The 12,544-nt window shown below is 37.8% G+C and overlaps 1 protein-coding gene across 2 annotated transcripts in view; it reads right to left on the reverse strand.

The window, feature by feature from the left end:
• Positions 1–12,544, reverse strand: part of chpt1.S (choline phosphotransferase 1 S homeolog) — a 29,882-nt gene that overhangs the window by 12,424 nt on the left and 4,914 nt on the right. For both annotated transcript variants that reach the window (XM_041588666.1, XM_018256067.2), the window contains exons 2-7: positions 9,496–9,643; positions 8,994–9,135; positions 7,758–7,842; positions 1,114–1,245; positions 867–1,025; positions 367–492 (exon numbers count right to left, since the gene is read on the reverse strand). In XM_041588666.1, the coding sequence (XP_041444600.1) occupies positions 367–492; positions 867–1,025; positions 1,114–1,245; positions 7,758–7,842; positions 8,994–9,135; positions 9,496–9,643 (792 nt within the window). The remainder of the gene's footprint in view (positions 1–366; positions 493–866; positions 1,026–1,113; positions 1,246–7,757; positions 7,843–8,993; positions 9,136–9,495; positions 9,644–12,544) is intronic.

Below are 12,544 nucleotides of genomic sequence, written 5' to 3' on the forward strand. Positions count from 1 at the left end.
AAATGTCTATGTATCTATTACACAGCATTAAAACAGAGGCTGAGCTGCCGGATTTGTCATATAATGACTAATAATTATTGCTAAACGAATGTCTCTGCGCCACTCTATTTAATTTCTGGGCTTCCAGCCAAATGATCAGATTGATTATGGAAACCCTACACTCCCAGTATCAGTGTACAATAGTTCTTACCTGGAACGTACAAGCTATATACATAAATAAAGCATGGCTCTCTGAGGCATGAGAATATCTCTCTAAATATTTATTCCAGTGTATTTGCAAATAAGCACAGACGTCTTTTTACCAATAATACCAGCAATATATAAATGGCTTCACTGGTGGCTGGTAATTGTGAAAGGAGATCTTACCAGTGCTAACCACAGGACAATGTATTCATCAATGAAGCTGTTGAAATACTGGTTGAAGAATAACAGCCCTGGCCCAATGAATGCGGTGTCTTGAAGCGAGATTTCACTTTTAGTCATATGAGCGATCTACAAAAAACATGGCAAAAGCAAAGATTGACATTACAATCTGAATAATTATAACATTAGACCAAACATCATATTTCCAAATACTATAGGGCTGTACATTTTGTAATTGTATGGGAGTTTAAAGGTCAGATAACATAAAATAAAGCATGGATTTCCAGCTAAGTCACGAGTATGATTTCAGGACAGGGAGCTGAAAGGAAAAAAGACTGCAGTTGTCAATATATTATTCAAAATCCCCACATTAATACAAACAATTATTACATTTAAAAATCTGCAGCTCATGCAACATATACAATAGCATGTTACTGTAGAGAGAAGGATAAATGGTCACTCAAACAGATAACTAAATGTATAATAAAGCATGGCAGACTTACCACTAACTTAATAGTGATTTTGGCACTCACAAATCCAAATGCTAATGTATAGAGGCATGGATTTTGCAGGAACAGGTTTGTTGCTGATTTTTTGTAAATCATTAATGCCAGTAAAAGAACAAGTCCAATATGTAAGCCAGGCGATAGTACACTTGTTCCCTGTCAGAGAAGGACAAACAGATTGTTCATTTGCATTAATAACTGGATAACATAACCACCGGAAAAACAATATTATCAGTAGACTTACTGCAACTGTGGATCCATTTTTGCCCACTCCTCCATTGAAAATGACTCTAAAATAGTTGCTGCAGGAATACACTGTTCCTCCTATTAATCCTAGAAGAGCAATGGTTTTCATAGGAAGGCCAGTGAAGGGAATCTTTAAATAAGAAAACCATGAATTATATAAAAGGAAAAAATAACATATACAAAGTTTATATAATAAAGTATATTGTGCCATCTACATGTATCTAATAGCACATGCTAAAATACTAACCATATTTAAATGAATATACAGTAGAACCCCCATTTTACGTTTTTCAGGGGACCAGAAAAAAATGGTGTAAAATCCAGGAAAATGTAAAATGAGGGAAATGTATTAAAGGAAAACTATACCCCCAAAATGAACACTTAAGCAACAGATAGTTCATATCATATTAAGTGTCCTATTAAAGAATCTTACCAAACTGGAATATATATTTAAGTATCATGAGCCACCATGATGGTCTGTGTGCTGTCTCAGAGATCACCTGACCAGAAATACTACAACTCTAACTGTAACAGGAAGAAGTGTGGAAGCATAAGACACAACTCTGTCTGTTAATTGGCTCATGTGACCTAACATGTATGGTTTGTTGGTATGTTAGTGTGCACAGTGAATCATACGATCCCAGGGGGCGGCCCTTATTTTTTAAAATGGCAATTTTCTATTTATTATTACCCAATGGCACATACTACTAGAAAAGTATATTATTATGAAAATGGTTTATTTACATGAAGCAGGATTTTACATATGAGCTGTTTTATGCAATATCTTTTTATAGAGACCTACATTGTTTGGGGGGTATAGTTTTCCTTTAAGCATAATATATCAGTGAGACCACAAAACAACAACGTAAAATAAGGGAAAAAGTAAAATCAGGGGATGTAACATTGAGGTTTCACTGTATGTAAATCTGGCCAAACACAAAGATCTGCTTATTTGGCAAGCCAGGCAAACAAGTAGATCAATTTATCTAGTATAGGTCAATCTAAAAACAACTGGACTTGCTGAGTAATCAATCAAGACGTTTCACTACTCATCCGAGCAGCTTCTTCAGTTCAACTGACTGGTGTGGGAAGTTCTCGGCATATAAACTCTTCCACTAATCCATTTACACTAGATCCACTAATCCATTTACACTAATCCATTTATACTAGATATACTATGACCTGGATGAATGAAAATCTTCATAGTCAAGTAGATCAATTCCCGATTTGGCCACCTGCATTTTGTGCCAATAATACCAATTAGATTGTTTGGCCACGAGGCCAATGATCAGACCATCAGTGCTCTGAAGTGGACCTCACCCAATGGAATTTTCAAACCTGCCAGATACTGTATCTGTTCGGGAGTGCCCATAGATGGGCTACTGACTCTGTCTGAAGGAGCCACATCAGAAGATTAAATCTGCATGTATAAACACATCTTAAGATAGCACAGTGAGCTTTACAGTTGTACCAAAAACATTTTTTCAATGAATTTCTCAATGAACAGAAGATGGTAACTTAGGTACACTAAAAACATTTTTCCACAAAATGAATTACTTATTTTGTTACTACTCTTACAACTACCATGCTACATTGGGTGCTCTTCATGCCGAGCCTTCAGTTGATCAGGTCAAGCTTAAAATGAGGATTGAACATTCTGTCCACCCCAAACCTTCTCTTATGTTGACAATATGATTATTATCCTTTATTTCCAAGCACTATATAAATAAAAAAGCCACTATCTATAATAAAAATATCTGGTCCATCAAGTCAGGTAGAATTTATCACCTGGAGAGGCAGTATAACACTTAGGGCAAGGTCACACGTAGTGTTTTTATGTTGCATTCTTAAAAATGTGTGGTCAAGCGTAAATATACTAATGAAACCACACATGCTTGATAATGCATTTTTCAGCCTGTAGTTTTCTTATCCCAACATGCATTTCTGCTTTTTTTCCCATTCCCCACAATTCCACTCGGAATTTTAATAAACTTTTGTGAAAAAAAGCCAAGAGGAAAAGCAATTTACAAGCAAAATGTAGCCATACTGATCGTCAATACGCAACATAATTGTGTCGCCAGCATACAAGGCCGTAAATACGTATATATGTGTAATCAATCTCGAAAGAGTTTGGCCGACATATTGAAAATATGCAGCTTATTTCAGAGAAGTGTATTTCCAAACCTGTGGATTCCATAGAATGTAATAATATGGAGTTTCCTTGGCATATTTGTGTCCTTGCTAAAAACATAAATACTGGCATTGCATGGCGGATGTTGTCTCGCAAGTGCTCCATGGGAATTGCTATAGTGCGTATTCCATTATTTTCAAAAGGGCTTAATTTTGTGTGTATTTACACTCGCCAGTACTTTTTTAAAAACGCAACGTAAAAACGCCAAGTGTAACCTTGCCCATAAAAGCGAGGATTCTTCTAATGATCTTTCAAACAGAAATTAAACTACTATAATAGAAAACAGTAACTGGCTATCAAATGAATCTCTTCTAATGGTACATCAAAAATAATTGTTTGTTTATATCAGACTGTACTTAGAAAATGCACACTATTATTTTTGATTTACCGTTTGGAGACAATAAAATACAGTCATATGAAAAAGTTTGGGAACCCCTCTTAATTCTTTAGAGTTATTGTTTATTATTGGCTGAGCTTTCAAAGTAGCAAATTCCTTCTAATATATAACATGCCTTATGGAAACAGTAGTATTTCAGCAGTGCCATAAAGTTTATTGGATTAACAGAAAATATGCAATATGCATCATAACAAAATTAGACAGGTACATAAATTTGGGCACCCCAACAGAGATATTACATCAATACTTAGTTGAGCCTCCTTGTGCAAATGTAACAGCTTCTAGACACCTCCTATAGCCTTTGATGAGTGTCTAGATGGCGGTATTTTTGACCATTCATCCATACAAAATCTTTCCAGTTCAATTAAATTTGATGGCTGCCGAGCATGGACAGCCTGCTTTAAATCATCCCATTGATTTTCCATGATATTCAAGTCGGGGGACTGTGACGGCCATTCCAGAATATTGTACTTGTCCCTCTGCATAAATGCCTTTGTAGATTTCAAAGTGTATTTAGGGTCATTGTCTTGTTGGAATATCCAACCCCTGCGTAACTTCTTTTGCATACAACAAGTGACTGTTTGTGGCGTGAGTGCAGAAAGGGCTTCATTCTCATCACCCTGCCCTATAGATGTTCTTTGTGCAAATTGTATTGAGAATTGTAGAACGATGTACAGAAACACCATCTGCAGCAAGATGTTCTTGTAGGTCTTTGGAGGTGATCTTTGGGTTGTCTGTAACCATTCTCACAATCCTCCGCATATGCTGCTCCTGTATTTTTCTTGGCCTGCCAGACCTGGGTTTTACAGCAACTGTGCCTGTGTCCTTCCATTTCCTAATTACATTCCTTACAGTTGAAACTGACAGTTTAAACTTCTGAGATAGCTTTTTGTAGCCTTCACGAAACCAATTAGGACCGCTTCAACTCACCACCACTTTCGTGTGGTTTGTGTATTTTTTGTAGCCTTCCCCTAACCCATGATACTGAACAACTTTGTTTTCAGATCTTTTTGAGAGTTGCTTTGGGGATCCCATGCTGTTACACTTCAGAGGAGACAGAAGCACAACTTGCAATTGGCCACCTTAAATACTTTTTCACATTATTGGACACACCTGCCTATGAAGTTCAAGGCTTAACGAGCTAATCCAAGCAATTTGGTGTTGCCAGTAATCCGTATTAAGCAGTTACATGCATTCAAATTAGCAAAATTACAAGGGTGCCCAAATTTTTGCACATCCAGTTTTTCACATGTGATTTAATTTCATACAACTGAATACTGCTTCACTAAAAATATTCGTTCAAAAAAACACCCCAGTACGCAGACGTTCCTGGGAAATGAAAGAAATACCACTGTTACCTTGTTTGTTGAAAGTAGAGTAAATTATAATGCAGACTGAGAGGGGTTCCCAAACAGAGTACAGAGCTAATTCAAAGGACTCATTCATGCACAAAGATTTTAGCACAAGTGCCTATTTAAGTCATTTATGCCCAAACACCCATTATTTTAATTACCTTAGAGAGGCTTCAGGAATTTTCCAATGAAAGCAGAGAGTAAAAAAAAAGAACAATTTGATTATCTATAGATTAGTCTGTGATTGTATGTGTTCATATGTAAGGCAAGTTTAGAAGCACGTATACGTTTAACAGATACTTTCATAAAGAGGAACTGCAAGAAAAAAAAAAGCGCAGTCTTGCATTCTTGTAGCATGTTCGGTCAGTCTTTAGAAGTTGATTATTGTTGGCAATACAGACTGGGGAAGCTCGAACTAGGGTTCAGCAGAACACTTAAAGGCCAAAAAATTGAAAGCTCCAGACAACTGAATGAATTGTGAACACACATTTGCTTGTTCACATAAAGCAATTTTCTCTCTCAAATCTGAACATAAAATTGGGGTCCAAATTATTTGTGTAAGATGTATTTGGCCAAAGGTATAAATTTGGTGCAACCCTATGATTTGCCCAGTATCAAGCTTGTGTTAATTGGGAAATCTAAGCAGTGCTCTACAAGCATGGGCCTCCGGTGACTTGATTCATATCAATTAAGTGATCAGGCCAGGTATGCAAGGCATTCTTCTCCAGGAATTCCTGTAGCAAGGAAAATGGTAGCATCCAAGAGTGTAGCAAAATGTACTGCAATTGAGCAATCGCCTGCACACTGCCTCAAAATTCCCTGAATTCCAAAACCCAGTAGAAAGGTTAGCAGAAACATTGGAAAAAACTTTAGCCTAAAACCCCCAAAACATCATATGTGAGCTGATTTATTTTATAACATAGATTTAAACTCTGATAGATCAGTGAGTGTATATGAAAGGGTTTGCGCTATACTGGCATCAGCCTTTCCCTGTGTCTGCACCTGGTTCCCTTGCATTGGCTAAATTGGCATACTTGCACGTTTTTACACACCAAAATCTGCTCCATGTGCCAGCAATGGATTCAGGTAAGGCACAGGGAAAGGCTGATTCCAGCACAGGGGCGGATTTTCAGCCTACGTTAATCCACAGGCCAAGAATCAGTCACATCTGACATTAGTCTAAGGCTATGGAAGGAGCATTGGCTCAGCTGCTCTCAGGCTATTTGTTGTTCAGGCTGAGAGAAGCGAATTTGCTCCGTGCCTCATCTCTGCTGATTTAAATGAGATCTGCTTGGGTGCAGGCACATGCAGCGGTCAGTTCAAATATGTGAAAGCAGGAATTTTCAGGCTGACATCCACTCAACTGTGTGCGACTGCCCACAAGTGGATCAAATGAATGTAGCTGGAGCACGGAGCGGATCTGCTTCTCTCAGCTTGAAAAAAAAAAATAAACAGGATGACAGCAGCAGAGTCAATGCTCCCTGAGCCCGTAATCTTAATCGGTTCTTAACAAATAAGTATCTGCCTTTATTTTTTGTAAGCTTGTGAATCAGATGAAGAACATTTGTTCTGCAGGCCTGCACCACACCAAAGTAAAGGCAGTAATGAAATAAACCTTACAGCCCTAAACTGAAAAAAAAAACGTCCCTCACATTCTACTCCATCGTATTAACTTGCTACTTCATGTAAGTCCCATATTGTTACTGTAAAGCACCCAATATCTCACTATTTCCTACTACTCTCAGAGTGTTGTAGTGGCTGTGAGTTGGTCTCCCACTAAAATATTTACCTTGCCATTATAATACATTATATACTGTCCGACATGTTTTGCATTTATTTGCCAGATATATGTCCAAACCCTGGGCTGCAGTCAGAAACTTTAGGGCTCGTGCATGTTATTTTTATGGGACGAACACAAGAACGCATTTCTAAAACTTTTGGCCATGCCCCTTTTGCTTGCTAATCAAACGATCAACTAGCAGGAAAGTAGGTTTTGCTGGGACAAAAGGTTAAATTTGTTGGGTTTATTTTATCATTGACAGCTACTATGATACAAACTAACCATTACACTGAAAAACAGGGGTATAACTCAAGAGGAAACAGACCCCGGCAACAGCTGAGGGGCCCAATAACTATAGGGGGCCCAGTGAGACAGTAGCTGCAATATGTTGTATGTTCATGAAAAATCTCTTGAAAAAAGTCTTGTTACCAAAGTTTAGGGGCCCAATGATCTTGCAATGGGACCCAATATTCAGTAATAGTTAATATAAATAGTAAAAATAATTAATGTGCTAATTTATTGGGAGGCAGTGGATTTACCATACTTTTTTTTAATTCATTAGAGGTCAGGGGAATTTGCCCTAAGTTAATAATAGCCATTTCCGTGCCCCTGTTTCGCTGCTCTACCCTGTCTTCGCTTGATATGCAATTTAATTAAGTTTCTTATGTAAAGTAAGCAAATGTTAGGTAAGTTTTCGCATAAGTTATATATATTGCTCAAGTATGGGGGGGGGGCAATGAATCTTGCTGTGGGGTCCCATTACTAGCCCTTCCACTTTTGAAAAGTTCCTGACGAATAGGGTTTTTTATTTAGCCATAATACCGGATAGTATGCTAGAAAAGCAACCAGACTATTAAGGATGGGCACAAAACACAATGATTGGCTTGCTTCATAGTGAGTTGTTTTTTTTTTTTTTTTTTACCTCAAAGTCCCATAATGCTGTGCCACAAAAGGCTGTCACCAGAAACATTGCTGTAACAGAAAGCTGAAGTTCAGTGACATCAATCCTAAAGGAAGACAAGAGAAAAATTATGTTTACTTAAAAGAAAGTTTTAGAAAGATAAAAAGGGCACCTAACGGCCAAACCAACAGTGCTGGCTAATACAGTCCGCACACCGGTTGGGGGTAACAGGGAGCTCCTAGTTCGAGCGGCCATGTTGGGGAAAATATTTATGCCCTTTAAGTAGATTACGACAAGCTTCTTCCATTAAAGGTATTATACAATAAATGATAGGGTCATGAATTCTCTATTTAAGTTTGCCTTCTTTTATATAGAAAAGACTGACTGCTCGCTCAGCATATTTAAACAAAAATTTTATATAGTTTATTAAAGGTATAATAGTTTTATTACAAACAACAGCGTGTTTTCTGGCATGATAAAACAATCCCATTCTCATATAATTGCAAGGCAGCCTAAAACATCAAAAACGGATTGATGTAAAGGCACTACATGAATATATTCGATATGCCGTATTACGGGAGTACAGGCAAGTTTTTCTTTATCATGTCACCTCTTTTGTGCTTATTAAAGTAAGCTGATTGCAATGCAGAATCACCAAATTTAGAAACTTGATGTAGATTTTGCAGACTAATGGTTAATGCACAGCTGCATGTTAATATACACCAAAACGGACAGATAATTACATCCAGTCTGATTTTCATGTGACCATCAATGAAATCATTCAAGGCAACTTTTTTAAAATAAACAATATATATATATATATATATATATATATATATATACATACACACACATACACCCTATATACCATCAATTGCATCAAATAAATGGATATCTGCCTGATGTCTATCTGCTGTATATTATAATAAAAAATTCTAAACCCTTATTTATGAATGACTTCTACAGCCCACTACCAGAAATTGCCTTATTGGGCAATGCCGGACTAAGACTGAGCATGTTCTGTACCGACCAAAGCCATAATACTTATGGTATATTTATTTATTTTTTAATCAAGCCCTTATCTGCCTTAAATATAATATACATTTTTAGATAGAAACCACTACTCTGTGGACAATAAAATAATATTTTAAATTCATTGAAATGATCTATGCAGGAATTTCTGCCACCAAGAGGTAAAAACAAACGAATATTAAATAGCTGACATGTAAAGGAGTGCATATTCCTGAGCATACTCACATGCCAAACTTCAGAGTGCCACATACGTAGGTTTGCCACTGGGCACAGTAAAACATAAACATGCCCACAAAGCAACAGAAGAACATCCATCCTGGAAGAGTTCCAAGCCGGACCGCAGCTATTGTCCCCAGAGAAACAAACACTGCAAGGCAGGAAAAAATTGTTCTTAACTAAGAAAAGCCTTCTAGGGAAGCACCGTCAGAGTAAGTATGGCTATTACAAAACACAGTAAGAAATACTGAAATGTCAGTTCCGCTAAAAAATTATGGTAATTTGTTGGTGGTTTTGTTTTTATTATTTTAAGGTACAAAACCACCCTGTGTGTATTCTCATGTAAAATGCCTCACGAGACAACTTCAGAAATCCAAAGCTATCCCGCCAGCGATTCGGACTTTAGCCGGCGGGAAGGCAGTACGGGAAGATTAGTCTCCCGTAGAAGAGGAGATTCGTTGCTGGCCAACTAATCTCCCTGTCTGCCACTAGTGCCAAAATAACAGATTACCTATAGAGATTGAGTCACATCCATGATCAAACATTTCCCCGAGTGGCGAGCTGCTATTTGTCCTCCGAGCCTGTTTACCATCAATTGCATCCAATGACTGATAAACAAAAAGTCCTATGGCACAAAGAAGGTATGTCCAAAATGGTGCCTAGGAGGAAAAACATTTAGTATACTTAAAGGACATGTAAACCCCACATTATCCTATCACGTATATAGTTGGGCACTTTTCCCCCACCCAAACAGAATAATCTTTATTGCATATATTCCCTCCGTTTGGCAGCACCATCATTTTCCTAAAACAAATAGCAGCTTTCATCCACCAGCCATTTTTTCCTCTGACACATCATTAGTGACATTTACACCTGCAAACAGCATTTGTGCACTGTAAAGTTCATGCAATGAAGAATGCAGGCTTAAAAGGGCAGAACTAACTTTGATAAAAAAGTTGGCTTGAGCACTGTAATGATTAAGCCGAGCTCTAGAGAAGAAGTTAGGAGAACAAAATAGGAGCAGGCAGCTAGAGCAGAGTTTCTATGCAATCTCTTCATTGGCTGTTAGACTGGAGGGCCTGTTTAGTAATCTGAGTTGAGCATGCTCAGTAGCCAACAGTCAAAGTAGATTCCTGAAGAAGGGGGCTTAGCGGGTTAGAGGAGAGAAGGAATCTTAAAGGATTACTATTAATCTTTGAACAACTTGTTTCTTAAACATACATTGCAATAGGAATATATTTCTACAATATGTTTTTTTCATGCAGAATCTGTGGTGCATGCATACTACTGCTTTTCCAGTCAGCTTTTTGACCTAAGACACACATTTGCTTACTTGGCAACGCGTGGCATAGATCAAAGTAGCAACCGTAGCTCTCAAAGGATTTAAGAGAAACCATACACATGCTACAAAATAGGATTTACATTCACTTAAATGTACAGTAAAACATAGATTTTTCTACAGAGCAAACATCTGTGAGACTTCCAGCTCTGAAGACAGGCTGCCTGCAATTGCCCCTTCATGGACCTGGATCTGACAAGTGCAATCATGATCAAGCAACTACACTCAAACCTCAATTTTACCAGGAAAAAAACCCATAAAATCATTTTTTTTTTCTGTAAAAGTGGTGTAAAACTACAAAAAAAAACACCAAACCTTAAAATGCGAGAAAAGATACAGGGGAAAACAGGGTTTTTTGTTTATTTTTTTTAATGTGGGAATATGTACTCAAAATCTGGGATTGTTAAAAAAGTAAAATCCTGGAAAACATAAACACACACGTCCATGCACATTTAATTCTTTTAATGCTGATGTTTTATATTACTTCTACAAAGCAAAGGTTATTCTCTGCAATCATTAAATGTGTTTGTAGTCAGCATAAAAGTGACTGATACAGACCTGAAAGCTTATAATGTTTGAAGGCATGTGTAAAATGCATTGCCTTCCAGTGATTGTGGACTCAGCTCTCACGATCACCTGCATCAGCATTTTTAACAGAGCTACTAGAAAAAGTTATTGTGTGCACACAGTATAAGAAGATTTACCCCATAAAACTGTACAGTTGAAGTCCTTTATTTCTTGTTATCAGGAGGACCCAGAGCAATCATTTAGCCACAGTTCTAAGGTAACTTCCAGATCTCAACTTAATTCACCATCAAGTTGAGCTTTTAAGTGTCTATATAAAGGCAAATAGGCATCCTCCACCAATTTAGGCTGAGCTGCCTGTTATGTTCAGTGGTGGCCTTGGATAATGATACATGTGAGTTAAAAAGCCAGGTCATCTGTCCATCTATGTACCTATTTTTTAAAATGTATTCAAAGAGATTATAAAAAAACAAAAACAAAAAAGAAGCCAGGTCCACCTATGATTTTGAATGCTTTGCTGGATGCTCTGACCTGCGCCCCCCACCTCACCACTCCTTTAGGTATTCCACTGGTTCTAAATCTTATTATCGATATCAGGGGTCCCCAATCCTTTTTACCTGTGAGCCACATCTAAATATAAAAAAGGTTGGGAAGCAACACAAGCATGAGAAAGTTCCTAGGTCATGCTCAATAAGGGCTGTAATTGGTCATTTGGTAGGCCCGATGTGGACTGGCAGAATACAGGTGGGTCTGTTTGACAGTACACATGGTCATTATGCCTCCAAAACTTGACTCAAGTCAGAAATCTAAAAAGGAGCACCTGTTTTGAAGCCACTGTGAGCAACATCAAATGCCTTGGTGAGCAACATGGTGCTTGCAAGCCACTGGTTGGGGATCACTGATCTATATGAAGTAGGACCAGTGTGCAAAATGTCATCATTAACCATGTACTTTAAACAAATATGTAAGCGTTCATTTTACGACTGCGTTGTTATTATCCATCCAATGGGATGCTGTTTGCAAATCACTCACATTCAGACCAGGACCCATTAGCTGCTAAATTTATACCCTTACAGGACAGGATGATCTCTACACCATGAAGCAACAACTCAAGCGTATCCAATCATAAATTGACTAGGGCAGGTGAAAGGAGGGGGGGGGGCACTCACCTAAACAGACCCAAACATAAATGTGGTATGTATTTTAATGATTTTACATTATTGCAGTTCTAGTTCCTTCACACACCAATGATACTGATCAGCGATCACTTCTGTCGAAATAGCCTGTGGCTACAAAATCCATGAAATGCATAAAGTCTCCTGTGAGACCTTTTCCCTTCTCTCCATGTGATACAATGTGTTAAATGGACATAGTAAAGAGCACCGTGATGTCCACTAGCACCTGATCCAGAAGTGCTTTTTTTTTTTTTACAGGTTGCACATGGTATTAGGCATTGGTCGGTAAGTGCTCCACAAAAGCTTTATAAAGACTTGCACAGCTAAAAAGTTTTTAGTCTATTACATAGTAGGCTTATCCACTGGCTTCATTTTGCTTTTGTCCTGAAATGCAGCTCTCTTGAAATAAAATGCATTATCTGTATTCTTTTGGCAAAGAAACCTCAGGTGACATTTCACAAAAGGGGTCAATTGTGTCCTGGAACCCTTTAAAGTGGACCTGTCACCCAGACACAAAAATC

This window comes from Xenopus laevis, chromosome 3S, assembly GCF_017654675.1.
Source record: "Xenopus laevis strain J_2021 chromosome 3S, Xenopus_laevis_v10.1, whole genome shotgun sequence".
In the NCBI taxonomy this organism is placed as follows: domain Eukaryota; kingdom Metazoa; phylum Chordata; class Amphibia; order Anura; family Pipidae; genus Xenopus; species Xenopus laevis.